Source organism: Zootermopsis nevadensis, unplaced genomic scaffold (genome assembly GCF_977971745.1).
Source record: "Zootermopsis nevadensis isolate Lab colony 2312 unplaced genomic scaffold, Znev_1.0 Znev_ptg000057l, whole genome shotgun sequence".
In the NCBI taxonomy this organism is placed as follows: Eukaryota; Metazoa; Arthropoda; class Insecta; order Blattodea; family Termopsidae; genus Zootermopsis; species Zootermopsis nevadensis.
The window spans coordinates 1,539,282-1,562,298 of record NW_028259188.1 but is presented as its reverse complement, the minus strand read 5'-3'; the positions used below and the strand labels follow the sequence as shown (position 1 = coordinate 1,562,298).

Below are 23,017 nucleotides of genomic sequence, written 5' to 3'. Positions count from 1 at the left end.
ACAATTGGCCTCTGAACAGCGACGTAAGAAACTGAAATATCAGACGTATTTAAGAAATAAAGAAGAGCGAAAGAAGACTTACATTGATAAACGACACCATATTAACGACACATGTAGAGAAACAGACGAAGATTTGCAAGGGTGGGGTTGGAAGTAGATAGTTGACTAACCAAGAACTGTTGGCCTCTGATCAGCGACGTAAAGAACTAAAACATCAGATATATTTAACAAATAAAGAAAAGCGAAGGAAGATTTACATTGATAAACGTAGAAAAACGTATTAAACAAGAACAGAAGAGCAGAAGAAAACAAACAAAGACTTGAAAGGGTGGGATTGGACTTAGAAAGCTATCTGACCAAAAACAGTTAGCCTCTGAACATCGATGTAAAGAACTAAAACATCAGACCTACTTAACAAATGAAGAAAAGCGAAAAACTTATTGAAAAAGAACAGAAGAGCAGAAGAAAACAAACGAAGACTTGCAAGGGTGAGGTTGGACGTAAAAAGTTGTCTGACCAAAAACAGTTGGCCTCTGAACAGCGACGTAAAGAGCTAAAACATCAGACATACTTAACAAATGAAGAAAAGCGAAAAACGTATTGAACAAGAACAGAAGATCAGAAGAAAACAAACGAAGACTTGCAAGGGTGGGGTTGGACGTAAAAAGTTGTCTGACCAAAAACAGTTGGCCTCTGAACAGCGACGTAAAGAGCTAAAACATCAGACCTACTTAACAAGTAAAGAAAAGTGAAGGGAGATCTACACTGATAAACGCAGAAAATCTTATTCAACAAGAACAGAAGATCAGAAGAAAACAAACGAAGACTTGCAAGGGTGGGGTTGGACGTAAAAAGTTGTCTGACTAAAAACAGTTGGCCTCTAAACAGCGACGTAAAGAGCTAAAACATCAGACCTACTTAACAAGTAAAGAAAAGTGAAGGGAGGTCTACACTGATAAACGCATAAAATCTTATTCAACAAGAACAGAAGAGCAGAAGAAAACAAACGAAGACTTGCAAGGGTGGGGTTGGACGTAAAAAGTTGTCTGACCAAAAACAGTTGGCCTCTGAACATCGATGTAAAGAACTAAGACATCAGATCTATTTAACAAATAAGGATAAGCGAAAGAAGACTTACATTGTTAAACGAGACCATATTAACAACACACGTAGAAAAACAGACAAAGATTTGCAAGGGTGGGGTTGGAAGTAGATAGTTGACTAACCATGAACAGGTGACCTCTGAACAGCGACGTAAAGAACTAATCCATCAGACCTATTTAACAAATAAAGAAAAACGAAGGGAGAGTTACATTGATAAACATAGAAAAACGTATACAACAAGAACAGAAGAGAGAAAAAAAAAGTAAAAACAGACGAAGATTAGCAATGGTGTTGCTGGACGTAGAAAGTTGACTGATCAAGAACAGTTGGCCTCTGAATAGCGACGTAAAGAACTAAAACATCAGAACTATTCAACAAAAACAGAAGAGAAAAAAAAGATTTCCAAGGGTGGGGTTGGAAGTAGATAGTTGACTAACAAAGAACTGTTGGCCTCTGATCAGGTTCTTACTAGACTCGCTAACAAGATATACACCTCCGGTGAGTGGCCCAAGGACTTTCTGGAAGTAACAATGATTCCATTACAGAAGAAAAAGAATTCCAAGAAGTGCGGCGATTACAGGACCATCAGCCTAATCTCACATGCGGCGAAGATAATGACTAGAATACTGACTAAAAGACTAGAAAATAAGATAGAGGAAGTGATGGGAGACGACCAATTTGGATTCAGGAGAGGAAGAGGAACCAGAGATGCCATCGGAGTTATGAGAATAATTTCAGAGAGAGTTCTCGATGTCAAGGAAGAACTTCTCAAGTTGGACAACCCTATATATTGGACACTTTTAATTGGAACCGGCGAATATCCTATAATTTTATATGTCCACAATACCCTATATCTTGGACACCCCTTTTGTTGTAAGTTGGACAGGTTCGTGCACTTAACTTCGATGCTTTTCGAGGAAACTTTTTCAGTTACACAATTTGTTATTTTGAATTATTGACTGATGAATGTGTTCTGTCTGGAGGATTAGCCTATGGTTTAGGGCAGGGGTCGTCAACCTTTTTATACCTACCGCCCACTTTTGTATCTTTGTTGATGGTAAAATTTCCTTACCGCCCACAGGTGCCGCACGTACTGCCCACCACCATGAAAAAGGTATAGCTCGAAGACAGAGTGATGGCCGGTGGTAAGACCCCTCGTCATGCCTTTGGCTACGAAGCTCATTCGTTGCTGCCTCGTCCACGAGTATACTTCGAGAAGTGTCCGGTGAATTATTATTTATATTCAAAGTTTAGAGATGGAATTCAAAAGTAAATTGCAAAAGCATATTCTAAGAAGTCAAACTCGCAAAGTTGTTAGCAATGTATTCGATATATGGAGGAAGAACAAAATTTGTAACAACGGACAAAAACCCCACCGCCCACCATGAACGCTTGAATCGCCCACTACTGGGCGGTAGGGACCAGGTTGACGACCCCTGGTTTAGGGGGTAAGAGACGTGAACCCATCGTTGAAATGCAATTAAGGTGTTTCGTTATTCTTTCTTTGAACCCTCCACTGAACTCCGAAATTGCAGATACAGTTTTAACTCCACTAGCACTGCGCTTGCATTTGAGTTCAATCTTTGTTAACAGAAACGGGATTTTCTTTTTGTGACGGGGAAGGAAAAATTAATGGAATTAACTTTATAAAATTTCACTGAGTCTGGGGTGTAATGTGCAATGAATGGGAATGGATTTCAAAAGATTGTTGCTATTGCTACTTTTGACGGGTATTTCTCCAGTATATTTTACATTAGGAATCAAGCAGCGCTCGCAGAATGCGTACAAAAAATAATGTACAAAATTATGCACTATAATTGTGACAGAAATGTGAAGCATCAATGGAATGTTTGAAACAAATATTCAGTTTGGCTGTAATATTGCGTCCTTCATAGACCTGCATTGCAAGTCGCAAAACGTTGACAGCCTTCCACATTGCAGTGAAATATCTGGTAATCACAATGTCACTAAATCACCTCCTCTACTACGCGCAAACAACAATAGTTAAGCTTCTAGCTCCTCGGAGACTAATCTTTCAATGCCCTCTCAGCGCCTGGCCCACGCCCTCCTCTGTAATGCACCGGTGTATGCTGCGCTGTTGTCACGCGCATGCGCAGTGGCGCCAATTTTAAATATATACATACTAACTTTGAGCAATTTTTTCGCACCCTTGCACAACGCATCAGTAGCTGAAATTTTGTGTACAAGCATTACTGGATGGACTCTGTAGATGAGCAAAATTTCAGGTGAGGTTTCGGCATGACCAACCTAACCATTCCCTTGTAAGTTTAGTTCTTCCTTGTGGTCTCTTTTCTTCTGGTTTGCTCACCAAAACCCTGCGTATTACTCTTCTCTCCCATGCAGGCTACATGCCCTGCCCATCTCTTCCTCCTTTAATTGATAAGTCGAATTATGTAACTTCAACTCATGAGGTACCTCATTATACATCTTTCTCCACCCTCTGACTATTTCATCCCTCTTGGGTCCGAATATTCTTCTCAGCGTCCTGCTCTTATACACCCTCAATCTACGTTCCTCCCTCTGTCACAGAAACTAAGTTTCACACCCATACAGAGCTACAGGAAGAACTACAGATTTGTATATTTTAATCTTTACGTTTTTAGACAGCAAACGAAAAGAATAAATGTTCTGTACTGAAGTGTAGCGAGCATTATCTAGATTTAATCTGCTTCTAGTTTCTTTTCGATTAACATTTTGATTTGTTTCTGTCACTCCCAAATATCTATATTTGCCACATTTTCAAAGTAACCATTACCTGTCTTTATGAAACGAATTTGGTGGTGAGACATCAACACAGTTCTCTCTGCGTTTACTCCCGGACCAACCTCCTTCCTAGCGCCAATTAGACCTTCTTCGTCTTCTCTTTATACTATTCGTCTTAGCCCCCAATAGATTTACCTCGTCAGCAAAGAACAGAAGCTGACGTGTCCCATTCAATTCCAGTCCCTCCTGGTTTCGTTGGACATTCCTAATTGTGTGTTCTGTAGTTCAGTTGAAAAGCAGCGGCGATAAAGCATCTCCTTGTTTCAGAGCACTTTTAAAACGAAATGTGTCAGGCAAATGTTTATCTCGTGCGCAGGTATGGTGTCACCTAGGTAGGGACGATGCTTGCGCTTGCGCAGGACTCCGCCCTCAGTTAGCTTTTTTGGTTGGTTGGTTGGTTTGGTTGCTTTAGTGTGGTTTGGAAAGGGAGAGTGTGGAAGAGTGTGGAAAGAGCTGAGGTGTGAGTCAGGATGTAGAAGTGAGTTGCAAGCGATATGCTGTTGCGGACATTGGTGGCAAGCGATAAGCGATGAGTGTGGAAAGAACAGAGCTGTGAATCGGGCGTGAGAGAATGCGAACAGAAGTGTGGTAGAATCGAGAGAGTGGAGCCAACGAGAGGTCTGGTGTGGCGCTGAGAAAGGACAGGTCGGCTGCGTGAGCAAGCACCGGGTACGTGGACCGTGGCGGCCGAGGAGCCAGCGTGTGTCCAGTGGGGTGCTACGGGCCGATGTGTAAGCGAAGAGTGTGAAGAGCGCCGAACTCGAGGGACCAGATAGACTCGGAGGACAGTGTGTGTGTGTGTGTGTGTGTGTGCAGAGAACAGAGACACGAAGTGTGTTGTTGTTGTAGAGAGTTGACTGTATGTGCAGACCACTGTAACTGATTTAATGTGACGTGAATCAATTAGGGTTGACAATCCAGGTCGCAACGCCGACCCACGTTACAATACGTTACTTGAAAACATACACTGATCATCCCCGATAATTGTCTCCTCATGGCTTTAACCCCCAGGGAAGTTTGCATGATAGGCCTCTAAAATTACCGCAGTCAGTTTCATTGCCCTTCTTGTAAGTTGGTACAATGGTAGACTCCTACCACTGCTGAAGCGATTTATGCTTATTCCAAGCGCAATTAAAGAGTTTTAGAATCTCAGAACGTAATGTGTCACCTCGTGCTTGAATCACTTCTGTCGGAATTTAATCAGTGCCAGGCGGCTTAAACTTTTCAAAATTTGCAGCGGACGTTTCAGCCTCAAAAACACTAGTCTCAGGTACTAAGGGCTCAGCCGAATGTTGCATCCTCTGTCCGACATCACTAACCCTACGATCATTTAATGGCTGAGACAAGTAATTCTTTTCGGCTGTTCACAATATTGTGAACGCTACGCAACGTACTCCTGAAAATGAGATTCTCCTTCGACGTGGCAAAAGTTCCTACCCTAAATCCACTGCCTTTACTGATTGCGCGAAAATTCCTGTTCCAGAATGTTGCTTTAAAAATATTTTCTCCACCTTCTCTGGCACTGAAATTTCCTACCAAATTTTTCATGTGTTACTTCGGAAATTGGTTGAACACGTGATCTAGTTCCTCGTAGAAATGTTCCGTTGTATAATAATTTCTGTGCTCCGTCGGTGCATGCACATTCATAACAGCAACTTCTTGATATTACAAACTACACCCTCCTAACTGCTGATACGATTCTCTCATGCACAAAAATCCTCTTTGACAATTCGTGATGCTCATTCATTCCTCTTTCCGCAGAAGAAAGTGTAATCGCCTATGAGCTCCTGTATTCCCTCTAAACACAACTTGCACCTTATTAAACCTCTCGCAACTGATCCCAGCGAGAAACTCCACGCATTCCACGAGCCAATTCCCCTCCCTTCGGTCGTTGCAAATAATCAGTCCTAATCAGAGGCCACGCGCAACATTTTGGATCAACTTATTATTCTCACGGTCAGGAAATGTTAGCCCCGCGACAATCCACAGGTCGGAGAATCACCGCTTGTCGGCTATCCGCCAATGCTTGTTCGAAAAACTCTGTATCTGGCGGCCATAGTCGATCGCGATCCTGGTTTTGTGTGGACTACGGGGCAAAGTTCCCTCCCTCTCTGCGGCCAGTCTGTTTCTGGGGCTCAGCTAGCCTCGTATTCCCTGACCACCGAGGGTAAAGCAGGCCGCAGCGTGAAGATGACGCCTGAGCACAGGAACAATTATCGTATCAACGAATTATCTGACGCAGAATCGGAATCAACTCCAGAAAATTCTCTAACTTAACGAAAGTAAAAACACGAAGTACTCAAGACAAAGCTGACAGGTTATCCAAGCGATATTCAGTTCGAATCTTGTACAACGACACAATCCCCATCTTGTCGAAGGCAAATTCCTTAGCAGTTCCTCAAATCCATTTACACATTCACCCTGTCCCATCAACAATTCATAACAAACTTTGCATCCGCCATTTGAAGCCGCCTGTGAGATTAAAGAAACTCTGTGGCACCAAAATCTAAAAGAAGAAATCGATCCAATTCGTGCCCCCTCTTAAAACACGCCCAAAATATCAGCTTCATCCAATCGCAGTAGACTAACATGTTGGCATCGGCTAACCCCAGTTTCCTGGTTCTTCTCAGTTACTTTATCATTCATAACCATCCCGTCATATTTAATTAATGGATAGGCAACATTATCAGTTGACAGAGTGTTGTAGAAACAACAACAAAACACTACCTTACAGGTCACAGTGAACGCCTTCTAACGGGTTTACCCATCAAATTACGTGTATCTCAGCCCTCGTGTCTATTGTCCGCAAATGCCTCAAAACAGCGAAAGAGGCCATGGGGATAAAAACTTCGAAGTCCTCCCTCTGAAGGCCTTATCTCCGCCTGGACCAGCAGCTGGCCTCAGCTTCAGGGCTCTGACGTCACCCCAGAGATCAAGGCCTCCTGTCAGCCTAATTCCTCGATTTTGCATTTATAGGTCACGCTTGAGGTGGAAAACCAATTGTCGGGAGTTGGTGGTCAGTCTAGTGCTTTAGAAACATTCCTGTGCACAAGAACTTATCAATGGGGCACATTTTCAGAGACTGTTTATTTCTATCTGCCAAACTACGCGCTTTATTCAGCCGCCGGTCGAATGCGGTACATTATATTACCACAAAAACTTTTCCGATATTTGGGTAACATTACAAATTGTACAGCACTTTACTTTTGAGACATCTGGTGGCATCCGTGTTGGTCGACAGTAATACAGAATGAAGCTAGTTTTTTCCAAACAATAAAATTATTTACGTACAAGGATTTATCAATGGATTTAAGGCTCCTGTGCTACTGAAAATGCGACGTCAAATAAACTATGAATAAATAAGAAACATGGTTTATTATAACAAAATATCAGCATCTTAATTTGGAGACACCCGGTAGCTTAACGGCCTAATCAGTAAACGTGTATCGTTTAATACACCCGTAAAAATTACCCCAGAAACCAACATCCTAACAGAAACTCGAACCGAGGACTGTGTATTCGAGTCTGTGACCTTAGACCCCGTAATTTCCTCTCCGAAACGAAAGAATTTTGCCTTGGCGTCGATCTGTTTTCGCGGTTACGTTCCAGTCAACAGAAACCATCCTTGTCGGGACTCGAACTCAGTGTCGAGGCCTTCGTTTCCGTAATCTCCTCTTCGAAGCAAAAATCTCTGATCCTGGGGCCCTTTTTCTGTCTCGCTTAGTTTCGGAGCAAAAGGAAACGCCCTTGAAGGAAATCGAACTCAGGACACTTTTCCCAGAGGTATGACTTTCCTGTGTTCTCTCACTGATCAAAATGAATATTCGGGATTCGAAGGGAAAAACATTTTCCCTCGCCCAGGAGCGATGGGCTCAACACTGCCCGGGCCCCTCAAAAACCGAATTTGAAATGAAACAAGTTTAAAAAAACACGAAGTTATTTTTAAACAAGGGCAAATTTAATTCAGAATTTACTTCAAGCCTCTTCTCATTGCTTTTAAATTCATTTGCTATTACACAGAAAATATTTAATATTAATTATTGACTTCTTCCATTTATGATGGAATGTAACCAAATTATAACTTGGAGTAATTCAATTTGTATTTCTTTAACTACAAAAAATGTGTAAATAAAAAAACGCAGGTGTTCATATAAAACACGAACACCTGCTACAATCTCGGCTGACATGCCATAAGGTTCATTTCTCATTTCTTATGCACGCCTGAATGAACCGTATTGCACTCCATTCCTTTACTCATTGTTGCGTCATAGGTTACGTCAGCATTGTTGTACTCGAATAAACAGCAGGCGACAATCGACTTTCGTCAGTCTGGAACCAATTTTGCTGTGAACCGGTTGTAGGAGATACTTTTGTGTTGACGTATTTAGTGAAAACTTTCGGAATAACTCAAGTACTTTTCTTGTGCAAATTTCGCTCTGTTCATTCTATCTTGACGGAGGACTTCGACGAAGAATGTAATCAACACCGAAACGTCCGTAGACATGTCGACCTTCAGTACGCAGGCAGAACACCAGGCTGGCTCTGGGACGAAAAGGAAATTACTCGAAGAAATTAATTCAACGCGCGCGAAGAACTCGAAGAACGAAGATTGTGTGGGCACAGAAAACTGTGGCCTTCCGACCACAATCGAAGTTTTGACTTCAAATGGACAAACTGTTCCTTTAGCCACTGCCGATTTGCATTGGGCGACAACGCAGGAAATTGACTTGAACGAGGCTTGTACTCTCGGAAATGAAAATGGAGGAGTTGAAATTTCTCTTCTGGATGTGGACAGTATTTTAAAGCAGCTTTCTGATAGTTGCACGGATTCCAATGCAGACTTTTCTGAATCCATTTCACAAACGGAGCATCCAGTGGCAGAATTCCAAGACAAAAATGACCCCGGCGACTTCGGTGAAGATGATCTTTCGGGGCTTATGAATTTTTTAACCGACGCGTCGTCTAACGCCGCTGAAGTCGAGGACGGCCACAAAAGCGGAGGAGGAAAAGAGGAAGAAATCGCGTCCTCTGGTATGTGGACTGCCCTTTGTTCCTTGCGTTCTGTATCAGATTTTCCTAAAGAGCTGAGTCTCCTTTGTGCAAATGAGATTTTCCCACATTTCCCGGTTTTACGTGTGCCTAATAATTACCGCCTTCCAATTACACCCCGTGAGGTCCAGCTCATAACTTCATTACATTTTTCTGCAAAGACAAACAGCATTAATATTAGTTATTAATAATATATAACGGAAGAGATCCAACACGTGTTTATGTATGAAATAAATTATTTTATTCTTATCGTAAAATACTAAGGCTTTCGTCTGACAAAATTTTTTTCGAAAGTAAAGCGAACAAACGTTACTTCGTAGAGGGTTGGTATTCCTTCCACGTACTCCGGAGGTTCGGTGTTCGAATCTCGACCGGGTATTTGTATGAAAATTATTCGCTGTTTCTTTCAGTGTTCCGTAAAGATCTCTCCTTCGTCTGATTACCGTAACTTGTTCCCTTCTGCTGGTACACAGGCATGCATGGTTGGTGTTTTTATTTATCTGTTGCTTATTTAACGACGCTGTCAATAGCTCAGAACAGTGATGCGCAACCTGTGTGCCGCGAAATTTCCACCTCATTTTATAATTGTAAGAATTTATTGCCAGTCTGTGTACTTTTCTTCGATCTACATTATACAATATTAAAAAAGTATATTTAAGTTTAGTTAATACATTTTGGATCAAACAGTAGGAAATATTATATTCGAATTTATTTAAACTAATGAATATAATTAAAATAAATGGCGTAATAATAAGTAGGTATAATTATAAACATCGATTTATAAGAAGTTGTCGCGGCCAATCAATGCCATAGACTGTGTCCCCCCGTGATATGCAAAATGGGTTTGGTTGCCACGATATTTAGTGTGCCGCGAGTGTAGAAAGCTTGCGTAACACTGCTCTAAACAAAATGGCAGAAGTACTCAAAGAATATTTAATTAAAATGGTTTCGTTTATGCAAGGAATGTGACTTGTACGTGTATGAAATATGTTGCAAATCTCGTAGACATCAGTAGAAATGGTCATTGCAGGTGCACTGACATGAAAACTTATTGAAATTAATGAATTTTCATATCTGTCCTTACAAACATCTTTATGAGCGTACATGGAATAAATTATTTTTTTTCTGAAATATTCAAAATCGCCACCTTCGACCTTGACACAACTTTACGACTTGGGATGAGCTACAATTACACTGAAGACTGTTTCTAATCATATATACATAATATCCAAAATATATTTGGGGCTCTCACCTCCTTAATGTGGCCTCAAAATAAAGTAAGTTGAGATTGCTTTGGCATAATAAATTACCGATTATGACGTACACACGACTCTGACAGAAAAGCTGATGCATCTAATGCTGTTCCGCGGTGTCAGACATTTTTATTCGTAGTGAAATTTGAAACACAAAACTGTTTGACTGTCACTCACAATTCGTATTTTCTCTGTTACAATGATGTTACTGGAACCTCGCCCCTTCAATGCACACCCATTTTCAGAAACGTCGACACAGCGTTTTTATTACTCAAGCTTCGTATGTCTGTAACTCTTGAGGTACATTGGAGACAGCCATGTTTCTTTATACTGTTGGCCATATTCTGATCCTTATAATTTGAAAACTATGTTATAAATGGATTCTATTATTCTTTCAGGTAATAATAACAGCCTCATCGACCAACCTGATCTGAAATTAGCAGTTCGGCCGAAGAGATGCCGTCAACTTAAGGGCGGAGAGAAAAAGTGCAAACATCCTGTTGCGAAAATACGACGACCGCCGAACGCCTTCATGCTCTTCTCGAATGAATGGAGGAAGAAGATGGCGATCAAACATCAAGGAGAGAGCAACAGACAGATCAGCGTGAGGTAAGTTGCAATACAAAGTGTACTTCAGGACAATTAATTGTTAACAATTTAATGTGCACGACAAATTGTCTTCAAAGGCATTCGAGTTCAGCGGACATGCAAGACCATTGTACGCAAGTTAACGATTACAAACATGGCGCCGGTGCGAACCTGTAAAATTACGTGTGAGATTTCCCGTGTTCAGAACCCAAAGAGAGGAAAAGGCAAACAACATATTTCGTGGTGACGCTGATGATTGTGGTTATTATAAACTATGAGCCCTAATAATTGAAAAAAAAAAGGTTGACTCTTGTAAAATTCAACACATTAAGTTAAAAACTAGTTTGATTTTCATTGCTGGATTATAAACCTATATCTACCTAATTATAAACTGAACACATGATATGTAGGACAGAAGTCTAGCCCACGGTAGAGAAGTAGAATTTATGAGTCCGCCCAAAACTATTCTTCCACTGTAAAATTGAAAAGGCTCCAAAATTGGCAGAGAATGCATGAGGTGAGTTCGTAATTGGATATCTCACTTCCATTTGCTGAAAATGTTCTGATCGTCGAGAACAGGTGAAAAATTTCGTGCGCTCTCGTACGGCACTGTCTTTGCCTTTACCCACCTGCAACCCTTGGACGTTCTTCCTCCGGTTCGTCCTACAACCTTACAAGTTATGCTTCTTCTGTTTGCAGACTTGGCTTAATGTGGAAGGCAATGGAAGGAGTGCAGAAGATCGAGTATTTTGCCCTCGCCCGCCAGGCGGACGCCGAGCACAAGAAGAAATATCCCGGTAAGTAATTAATTCTCTTTCAATGTCAACAAGCAGCAGAAAGATTCCAAAAAATGCACCCGAGAATTCTGAGAAACATCAGCGATTTTGATTTATTTGGGATTGACTGCTAGCGATTTTAAGTAAGAGAACTTTTGACGAGTATTTATTTTCTCCAAAACCTTTTCATCTACTTACGAGTCAATGCAGCAGATATTATAATATTAAAATGGGAGGAACTTAAACATTTAATTTTGCAATTAGACACGATCAAAGACATTGTATTGTTCCTGTCTTTCGGTAATAAAAGACGCCAAATCACGCGATCAGAAACAACCGTTTACGGAATGCTGTGACCTGAATGTCAGTCTTTCCGTTTTCAGATTATGTCTACAACCCAAAAGAGGTCCGCAGACAAAAGCGCCTTCGAGAGCAGGCCCGTGGTAAAAAATTGAGACGCCTCACGACGGCGCAGACCAGCAGCGCCCGTCCGATGCCTGCCGAAGAACATCAAAGAGAAGGAAGATTCCGAGGCACACAAGTTGTCGCTTTGTCAGAGGTAAGTCGTCGTCATACTCTCTGGACGAAGTCACTCGCCTGCCATCTGTCGCTTGCACATGGAAAACAAACAAGTGTGGAAAGTCAGTGGCGAAAGATGACTAGAGTAAACTCTCGATTATTGGCGTTGGTCGTGAAGTTTATCTTCCTCTGTTTGTAAGAACGCATTGCAGTTGAACTTATTTAGCGGATTTCACTATTTAAATCACTAAAACTCTACTCTAAGTTTTAAACATTAATTTATCTGCCCTTCAATTTCTTTAAAAATAAACTGGCTGTTGAAAGCAAAGATATTTTACAAATAGTTTATATTTATAAGGACATTAAATATTCACACTTGTCCATTTTTCTTGACCTACGAGAATTACGTCATTTCCTACTTGAGCACAGAAATCTCCTATAATTAAACGTTTATTCCTGTTAACCATTTCTGTTGGGTTTACATCAAAATCCTCTGTCACATTTCAATCAGATCCCGATTGGAAAGCGTGCATCTGCTTAATATCCACCAGTTAATTTCCATCGTACTATTATATCGCACGTCGTATCAATACTATGAGAAGTTTTTTTCATTGCTTGCAGCCCACTAATCCAACATTTTCTGAATTTGAGGGACAAAACCAAATCGGGGAAAATTCACCGCCTTCTAAGACCCAGTCGAGCACAGCAGAAATTACGGGCTCACTGAATTTCTTTTGTGACGTCACCAGAGGTGCAGAAGACGCAAATGTTCCTATTCCAGCTTTTGAGAAAGATTTTGGTTCGGCAGAATTTGGCCCTAATTGTCAACAAGTATTTCTGGACGCCACTGAAGAAGCCGACATTCAGCAGTTTATTAACAATGAGGTTAGTGTCAACTCTCCTTTGGATTACAACAATTACGTGGGCCCAACGCCGATTCGTGAAAACATTTGAACTATTTCCAGCCTTCCATCCGACTCGTACGTTTCATGCGTTCAAAATCGCATGACATAAAAGTTACAACACCAGGTCAGGTTATGACACGTAGATGAAACAGAGGATCAAACAGAGGTCACCCCAAAAACTGCTGAATCAGGTCCACGTAAATAGAATAAGTCCAGTGTCTCTCACCTTGAGTTTCGTCACAAATTCCTTCAAAACCTGCATCCATAGAGATCGCCTAACGCAAGACATTCGCTGCATCAGTTTCCATACTTGTTACCAATAATTCCAGTTCTTGTTCTGATCCAAATGTTTATTTCTTTTCCAGATTCCAGGAATGGACGATATTCAATTTACATCTACTTTGTGAAATATCATGACAAAGCCAATTTAGAATAGTTAAGTGCTTAAATAGTCAAATTGTTTTAGAAAATTATTTAAATTATTTATTTTTTGTTAAGTAGCTAAATTGCTTATATTTAACTAATTAACAAAATGTAAGCAATTTAGCTACATAACAAAAAATAAATATTTCAATTTTTAAATAGTTTCTAATTAAATATGATTTATATATTTAAGAATATTAAATAAATAACATGTTCACAAACTTTCCTCTTGTTAATTTGGCAAAGTAATATTTTAATGAACATGTCGCCCTCAGTGCACTAGTGGTTAATGTGGTCGCCACTGGACCCAAGGTACGTGGGTTCAAACCCGGCCGAGGTCGATGGATTTTTAAGGGGTGATAAAAATCCATAGCACAACTTCCTTCGGAGGGGAAGTAAAGCCGGCGGTCTCATGCCGTAGATTTACGGCACGAAAAATAATGAACGAGATGTTTCGTAAGCAAAACTCGCCGGCCATTTCTCACACAAGTCTCTCCTGATTCCTACTAGATGGCTCTAGCAGACAAAAATAAGGACAGAGTAGAAATTGTGCGGAGGCAGTGGGCTGGTCGCTCACTACTGACAAATGCACACTTCGAAAGGACCAGGAAGAGAGAATATTTTAACTTGGTATCGCAATACACGAGTATGTGCGCTGAAACATTTTTTATTTCAACATTCTCAAGATAACAAATGATCGCTGCTACTTACGCGACATGACTGAAACTTCGGCCAGTGAATAGGAGATCCAAAACAACCCAGAAGGCTCAAAATTGTAATCACTTTTTGGTTATGTACAACATGCTTAATTTGGACCACAGTTTAACAACGCACTCCTCTGCATTTGTCTTATTACCAGTCATCTTTCGTTCTATGTAGGATTTGAGGTTGTGATGATGCAAGCAATTTTTACAAGTATGAAAACCTAGCTCAGTGTTCTGCCAACTTCTGACTGGAGTTGGCTTGCGTGTGTATAAATATAAACAATTAGTCCCATTTAATAACCGTAATAAAATAATGATTATCTGGCTTGCCACTTTGAATCACAAGATCTAAAATCACAACACTAATAAATATTTCACTTACACTTACAGTATCATCATGGTACTACAGACTAATTATTCCGTGCGAACATTAAAGACACAAGTGTAAACAGCGACTATTTACTTCAAAAATATTAACCCTTGTAATGGCTGAGTTGTCTTCTTTGATTTGCCAATGAATGTTCAAATATTATTCAGGCGACTTTAAGCTATAAAAGGTGAATATCTTCTTGATGCTGATGTGGCTAGAAAACACTTGCACGAGAAAAATGCAAATAAAAATATTAAAACATTGTGAATATAAGAAATGCATAAGAAATATAAAAATGGTTGACCTCAACACAAACTGAAGAAGAGGTGAACTGTAACAAAATCACTCACAAACTGCAATTTTCATAAGCACAATTGCAGTGACGTAAGTTTATGTGTTTATAAACGGTGGAAGACCATTTGAAGTTTGTGAGTTCGCGGAAACTAGATAAAAACGCAATTCAATGTTTTTTAGAAAAAACTATTGGCAAGAAGAACATTCATGGAGAAACTAAAAACTTTAAAATATGGGAGACACTACCAACCTATATACAACCCTAAGAGTGAATATAAGGAAAACAATACGTACACTGGGAACTTTTGTTTTGCAAAATCATTTTTATCCATGGTTTACAGCTTACAAAAATCTGAGAAAAACTGATTTGCTGGCAATGCTTCATGTTTAAAAAAAGTTGAATGTTTTTAATATCAGGGGCCTTTAACAAACTTATGACTTACATGCTTCATGAAAAGAAAAGCATGAATTTTCCGTAAAACATTTACAGTACACGCTGGTCATTCTTTATTTAAGTCTCCAAAGAAATTACGAGCTTCTGGAGATTCAACTTACATTTAGAAGTTTAGAGTTTGTAAAAACTGAGAAATATTGAAATGGGTGACACGACTTCCCTGCTGCCAGATCAAGAACTGCCATTTAGAGGTCATGAATAATCTGAGTTGCCCCTTGACAGAATCTTTCAAACCGCTAGAACATAATGATCCTCTGCTGAATGAGCACTGTTTTCAAAGGCACATCACTGGCCATTCAAAAGGATTTGTTAAAAGCCCTCCATGAAGTGATGCTAGGTGGCATTTCAAGACAAATTCAAGAACCACCTAAGATTGGATGAAACTTCTGACTTTCATTTTGTCGTGATGTACATTCATGATAGTAACAGACCTTACTTCTAGAATCCTTTCTTTCTGTGTTCACAAATTCTTGTATTTTGTTTCATATATTACAGACAGAAGGTCTGGGTATAGATTTTATTCACAAAATAAGAGAAATTCAAAGTCACGTGCAAATTGAACATGACATAGGAAATTCTGCAGAAGCGAAGTACAGAAAACTTTTCTACAAAATTATTGATAACCAAATCATTCATCCATCAGCTTGTCTCTAAAGTACAGAAACATGAATTTTGCTGCTACCACGTAAGTGAGAAATTAAAGATACATAAGTTTAAGGCTGCCTTTCCTGAACAGGATATACAAAAAGTTGCCGTGTACTTCTTACATTCTCTTCTTCATTAAAACCTTGAAACAAACGTAGTCCGAGCTACTGATATTGTTGAAAATAAACTCAGAGCACTGAATGGGGCAAACCAATTGAAAAAGCACAAAATATCATTGCTGGGTAAAAACTCAGAGCACTGAGAAGTAAACAGCCCAATCTTCTCTGTCATACCAGCGCATGACGGCACAAACGTTGTGTTTTGAGTCACTACATTCACCAACGGATACTGAGACTGTTGAAACCATGCGTATTGCAACTGTGTTTGTCGGCATAACTGTAAGTAGTTATACAGGGGGTTGAAATTAACGGAGAATGAAAAATATTAAGAACAGAAGGTTTTAAGAAGATGAAACTAATGAAAAGCCATATAAACTTCTAAGATAATTGGAACTTAAACAAATGAGAGGCCTCTGAAACAGCGAAGATGCCCTTGGAAGGACATCTGACACAGTAAGGAAGAGACTGGAATGATGTTTCACGTTTCTGAATGTGAGATTACATACTGCAGTGCACTTTTATGCAACACTGCAAAGGCGCATTAGTTTGAAATGATGTACACAAATTAGAGGAACAGAGTTTAACTGCGTGAAATTTGAGGCTCTCGCAGCCTGCTGTTAAGTCTTGCAACTAGAGTCTTTTTCAACTCACTGCTACCAACACCTGTGGCCATTTCACCTGCTTCAGTAGTCGATCTGGAATATAATTTAATGATGAACTCAGCAACGAAGATTTGGTTCAGTGAGACTACCAGGAAATTTCAAGTCTGGTGTGACCTGTTTTGGTTGAGTTTCAATTGCTTCAGTGTGAACACTCCCTAGATACTAAACACCAATCAGAAGTTACTTTCAAGAAAGAGAATGGAAAACAAGAATCTAACAAAATATACGTGGCAACACAGCTGTTCCCTGGTCTTTTATTCACTCCCTTAATTCACTGTAGTTTATGACAATACTTTATAAGACTTTGGGTAAACTGCTCGACATCTTCCTGGTGCATTCAAACTGCATGCTCTACCAGTGAGGGAGGGCTTGCAGAATTGCATATATCAGTGCATGGGTGTGACCCTCCACATGGCTGTTATGGGCACTATCAAATGATTATTGCAAAAATTTTATAGGATTAAGGTAGAACACGAGTCAGGAAACCAGGAACTGGCCCATTATCACAGAATACCACCACAGTTAAAACAGAACTAGGATATCGGTACAACGCTGATGATCACAACACACACTGGGCCAGTGGAACAACTTTATATAAGCAAACATTAAAGATAAATTACGATAATAAATGGTCACCGCATAATAATAAACGTTTAATGCTCCATGTAAAGCTGGTCCCAAATTTTCTTTTAGCATTGATAAAGGAGAAACATCAGAACCACATTTCACATGACAATACATTTTATATAATCCACAGACCATTCTGTATTTTAAATTATTGATTTCAATTGCGTAACATTTTTATTTTAATACTGCAACATTCTGCATTACTGTTATTATCGTGAAGGAAGGCAACTGCCTGTCTGGAAATGTGTCCGATAGAAACCTGATATTACAGCCCACAAATAATGCGGAGCAACGGACAATAATAATCTAGTGTCTAAGCGAACCAAAGATCTCTGAGATGAGTGTGTCCCAGTGTCACTTTGCCCACCATAAATCCTACATGGACTGCCTTGGGTTTCAACCCGGGCTCCCAAATTGGGAACTCGGCAACTAACCACATGAGCTGTGAACTTTGTGCAAGGTCAGTTGATGTATACAGCCTGCCATGATGGAATTATACTTTTGGGAATAAATTCAAGGTTGCAAATATGACCTAAGTGCATCTTTAATCTTAATCTGTAAATGTAATTAACATCATATAATTTTGTTCATTCATGTATGTTACTGTGACAGACAACACATAATCCATTCCATAATAATGTTTAGTAGAGCCTAATACTGGTTAAATATGGTTGAAGCCTGTAGCCATTTATCTTCTAAGTAGCTTGTTAGTTTCCATTCCCTAACTTTATAATTTGCAACGCATATATCAGATACAAGCTTAAAAACTAATGGAGGTTGTTATCACTGTGGTTGGGTGCTGCTTGTGGATTTCGTCCAGAGGCAGTGACACAAATGAGAAACTCTGCAATACATATTACAGAAGTCAAATGCAAGCAGGCAAATTAATATGTACCGAAATGTCCTTACTGCAGTGTTTATAATACAAGACAAATGTTAAGTCTCTGAAAACATGATGAAAAAATTGTACCTTCACTGTAAAACAAAGACCAAGCTCATGGAAATTAAACAACTCTCTGTGTTGGGTCTGACTCTGAATGTTCAATACAGCCTATCTCAGTGTCCATCATCAGACCTCACTCGCTTCAGCGTAGTCCACATTATTCAATTCAATTCATTTATTAAAGTGCTTGACAACAGCCAAAAAGGCCAATAACAGCCAAGCACTAACAACAATACAGACATTACAATACAAAAGCAAACAAACAAAGAACTGAAAACATAACTGTACAATATTGATTTATTGCAAAATAACTCATAAGCAAAAAACTAAATGTTATAGATAAGTAAAATAATAATTATACTAAAAACAGTTTAATATTGGACAAAAACACACACAATAAAATGTCATACTAGGTAAACAATAAAAAACCATGATTATTGTTTAAAAAGCTGACTGACCTCAGTAAGCAAAACACGATCTTTGTTAAAGATGTCGATGCTCCTGCAGACTGCATTGGCACCAGAAACACATCTGGCAGAGGGACTGGCCTTGAAATTATGTTGTACAGTAAAGGTAGAATAGTCTCTGATAGACCTAGTAGGTATGCAGAGACTAACTGTATCAACAACAGATGAGCAACTAATTTTGCCTTTCAAAACATTCACGAGGAAAAGAGCATCCAAAAGCCTCCTCCTTAAATGTAACGATAAGAAATTTAATCTAACTAATATTTCATCATAATTATAGGCACAAACGCCATTAAAGAATCTAGCGTAACACAGATCTACAAATTTCCTTTGAATCCTTTCCAATTTAAAGGAATCAGTATTAGTAATAGAGTTCCAAACAACGGAAGCATACTCAATTTTGGAACGGACTAAGGTACTGTACAAGACCAAAAGGCTATCAACAGTGGAGAAGGAAGAAGTAATGTACCGAATCAAACCTAGCATTTTCAAGCTCTGTGAGAATATATAGTTGATATGCTGGTGAAAATAGAGCTTACAGTCCAGTAGAACACCGAGATCTTTAACACAATGGGAGCGTGCCACCAGGTTGTTACACAATTTGTAATTAAAATAAATACTGTTTGTCTTCCGGGTGAATGATATAACAGTCGTTTTACTTAAATTAAGTTGCATCCCATTCAGAAGACACCAATTTTGCACTGAATGGATGTCGTCCTGCAACAGTTTGCAGTCATCAACATCGCTAATACTCCGATATATCATCATAAATTTAATAACATATAATTTCAGGTTCTCACAGCAATGACTATGGAGATGTGTTTCTTGTGGGTTGTAATGCCATCATGTGGTGGAAGTTTACCCACATTTTGGAGGTGCTTGCTGCCTCCATCATAATCTCCCTGATGATGGAGGTAGAATTCACCTCTGAAACGTCTGTAATCTTCTACCATATAACAGCATTATAACCTACAGGACAGCTACCTTCTTAAAAGGTACGTTTAAACATTTTCAAGACGTTGAGTGGCCCATCACTGGGGAATGAGATGACGCCCAGATATATTGGAGCGCAGGTGGGTGCTAGAAGCATCTCACTGGAAAAGTTCTAGTATGTTACAAAATGTCAGACGTGGCTAATGTCTGGACTACTTGAGTAAATTCTGAGCTTCTAAAAAAGACTCTACTTCAAGGTGTTACTGATATCAGTCTACAGTTCACAGTCATGACCATTATTTTGCTAATGCCCGCCACCTTCATGCATTAAGCAAGTTAATAAATAAGGCAGTGTGAATGTTGAATCTCACTTTGTGCACCATACCAGAGTTACAGTGCACAAATATCAGCCAAGGCCTAATAAGAACAGCAACATTTACATTATTATGTAACATGAAGGCAACATGGCCCTCAGGTTCAGCACCTTTTCTAAAAGTAATAGAAGGACCAGATATAAACTTTATTCTCATGCAACACAAACTAAAATGTTGCAAAATACTTGTGCTGACACTGAAAGTGAGACTGAGCGCCTGTTAACTGAAGGTGAGGATCCACGCCAAACTGGTCTTCATCATCATCGACAATGTTGTCATCGAGAAGCAGGAAGTACGGCAGAAGTACCGTCTTTGCCCTGATGTCATCCCACGTGGTGTCCTGTAGTAAAAATCACAAGCTTTAATGGTATGGAACAGCGTGCTTAATGCAAACTGAAGCCTGGAAAAGCAGACACGAGAACACCTCAGTTAAAAACACCCTTCAATTGTCAAGAGAGTATGTACAAAGACCATGAAATGAAATCTTCTGTGTAAATATAAACTGTGCTTTGTAATGTCACATTTACTGGGAGGGAAGTTTCAAGTTGTCTGGTCACATATTGAGAGGTTTCTTCTGAAATTCTGACCTCCCAGCAAGTACTGCAGTTTCTTCCTAAGCCTGTTAATGTAATTCCACTGTGTAACTGCCAGTATTTCCAGAATTATTGCACACGAGATGTTTCATTAGGAGGAGCCATTCCCAGAGGGGCACAGAGCCTGGGTAAAGCAGTCTATGTGAGTCCATTCCATAATATCAGCATCTGTAAATTTTAGTTTACTTAAACTGTACATGTACTCTTGTCTCTATCCTATAACTACAATTAAACTAATATGCCCTGTGTTTATTTTGTATCTACAGAGTGCTTAATTTATTCAGCATGAAATATATCATGCTTCACTCACCCCACCCTATGGATAGCCCGCTGCTGGGAACATAAACCACACTCTTCATTTATTTACTGAAGTTCAAAAAAATAATACCTAGAAACATTGCTGAAAGCCTTAAAACTGCACACTGGGTTTACTTATTAATACAGTACGGTCCCAATTATCTGACCTTCGGTTACCTGACATTCCATTTTATCCAAGTGCCATCTCAGAATGTTTCATTTTACCAGCTGCCAACTCAGTACGTAGCAGAATAAATCACACTTCCTGAGCAAGCCCCTTCTACATTTTGTGAAATCAGTTTCTTCAGAGTGCCTTCATTATTGGATTTCAAAAGAATATGGCGTTAGCAGCGCTACCCTCATCTCTTTCTTCAAGCTTCTGGATTATTTGACATTTTTAATTATATAATCATCCTTACATCCTGTTTAGATTTGATAATCAGGACTCTAATGTATTAGATCCATGAAGAAGGCAGTTTAGAACTGAAACATCTATATTTTATGGTAACAGTTGTGGGTGGAAAAAAACTTAGTGTTGAATGGACGCCTCTTCATTTTCCTCGGCACTTGTTTTTCCCTCAAATGAACGTAATTTGGTGTCACTCACTACGAGATTTGCCACTCCCAGTACAAAGTGTTCAAGCACAACCACATCTGTTTTCAGATTTTGACTGCAAAAGAAGACTTAATTCATTTCTCTCCCATTAGAAAGATTCATCTCAAATTACATTCCAAAGAGAGTTTCTCAGTTTTCTCACTTTCATGATAATTGGCTATTTTAATTTAGGTTTCCAAAGAAGCAAATATTGTTTTTAGTGTTTTTCACTTTGGGAACCATTTCCTTCCCTGTCCCACACATTGCTTATTCCCTGTATAACCATAATTACTCATTTCCTGTTGGCTATCAGGTAGTTTTCCGCCTGCATTTTGTTTTCTTTCCTAAAGTTAACTCTCCACATGTAAATGCACCTACTTCACTGGCATTAAAACAGACATATATTAACTGGGTCTTCGTTAGGGGCAAACTAATCCAAATTAGGACGTCTGAAACGAGCCAGTTTCATTTCTTCACACCTTCCATCACAGACGCTCACAACGACCTCCGGAAACAGAAAAATTAAGAATAAAATCAAGCAGAGTTGTTTATTTCTTGCATCCGATGTTAACTTGAACATTTCTAAGAGCAAACAGTTGCTTTCTTTGTAAATCAAGTATTGTAGCCTGACATAAACTACGCTGAGTTTTCCTTGGTTTTTCTTGTATATTTCTTATTCGTACATTAAAAGTCACTTTCTTAACTTTACTCTTATATTGATATTACAAAATCATTCTGTATTTACATTTGGCATTGATGCCCTCAGCAAATGAGTCCGCATTATTAACAAATATAATGAAAATCTGATCTCAGGTTCTTCAATCTGGACGGACAGACAAATATGCATTAGCCAATCCACCAGATATCAAACAGGCAACTACACCAGATACAGAAACCACTGGTGGTTCAGTTAAATTAAACTGTATCATTAATTTTACATCCTCGTGGAATGAAATAATTACCATGCTTTGCCCTGAGCCCTGTCCCCTCATTGCTTCAGGGGCCAAGTACTGTGGAAAACCGCAGATGGAGTATGTTAGTTTACCCTGCTGACATAACATTTTACATGAGTTACGTGTGACAGGGCTTGAGACACAGAGATGCTACTCACTAGCTGTGGTACTAGAAGAGGAACACTGAGGATTGCTAGCACTCAAGATTGTCAACGGAAGCAGCACAGAGCCAGTTCAGTCCATCACCTACCCTCACAACCTCTTTCTCTAACATCCAGCTTAATGTGTATTCCTGTCTCTTTCTAGGTCTTAGTGATTATGTCCTTGAAAACATCCATGATGCTGAAGAGTGTCACTCAGGATCTTGATTTACGCCCCCTGTAATTAGTCATGAATCATTCATAACGTTATGCACAGGATTAGTGATAAAATAACAGGGTAATGATTAAGAATCGGAAACACTTTGCTTTTGCCAGACCACTGTTCTGAGAAGGCTTCAAGAATGCAGCGAACCGTCACAGAAAGATCGATACTGTTGGAAAAAACATTTTTGATTGCCTTAGTTTAAGGATAAGAAAATCTGTGC

General features: G+C 39.5%; 1 protein-coding gene and 1 long non-coding RNA gene across 4 annotated transcripts; one reads left to right on the top strand and one right to left on the bottom strand.

Annotated features, from left to right (window-relative positions):
• Positions 1 to 8,198: 8,198 nt before the first annotated feature.
• On the top strand, positions 8,199 to 13,450 carry LOC110833805 (uncharacterized). 3 transcript variants are annotated; one of them, XM_087361268.1, is made up of 6 exons: positions 8,199 to 8,919; positions 10,589 to 10,799; positions 11,478 to 11,575; positions 11,938 to 12,113; positions 12,725 to 12,958; positions 13,344 to 13,450. In XM_087361268.1, the coding sequence occupies exons 1-6, from the start codon at positions 8,391 to 8,393 to the stop codon at positions 13,383 to 13,385; spliced, it is 1,290 nt and encodes a 429-aa protein (XP_087217394.1). In that variant the 5' UTR covers positions 8,199 to 8,390; the 3' UTR covers positions 13,386 to 13,450. The 3 variants fall into 3 exon arrangements, with proteins under 3 accessions (XP_087217394.1, XP_087217393.1, XP_087217395.1); XM_087361267.1 differs by having other exon boundaries at positions 12,695 to 12,958; positions 13,344 to 13,449; XM_087361269.1 differs by lacking the exon at positions 12,725 to 12,958 and having other exon boundaries at positions 13,344 to 13,442.
• Positions 13,451 to 17,289: 3,839 nt separating this feature from the next.
• LOC147871388 (uncharacterized) lies at positions 17,290 to 22,809 on the bottom strand. Its single transcript, XR_015538830.1, has 2 exons — positions 22,682 to 22,809; positions 17,290 to 20,333 (listed from the first exon to the last, which is right to left on the bottom strand). It is a non-coding gene; the product is annotated as an uncharacterized LOC147871388 (long non-coding RNA).
• Positions 22,810 to 23,017: the final 208 nt, after the last annotated feature.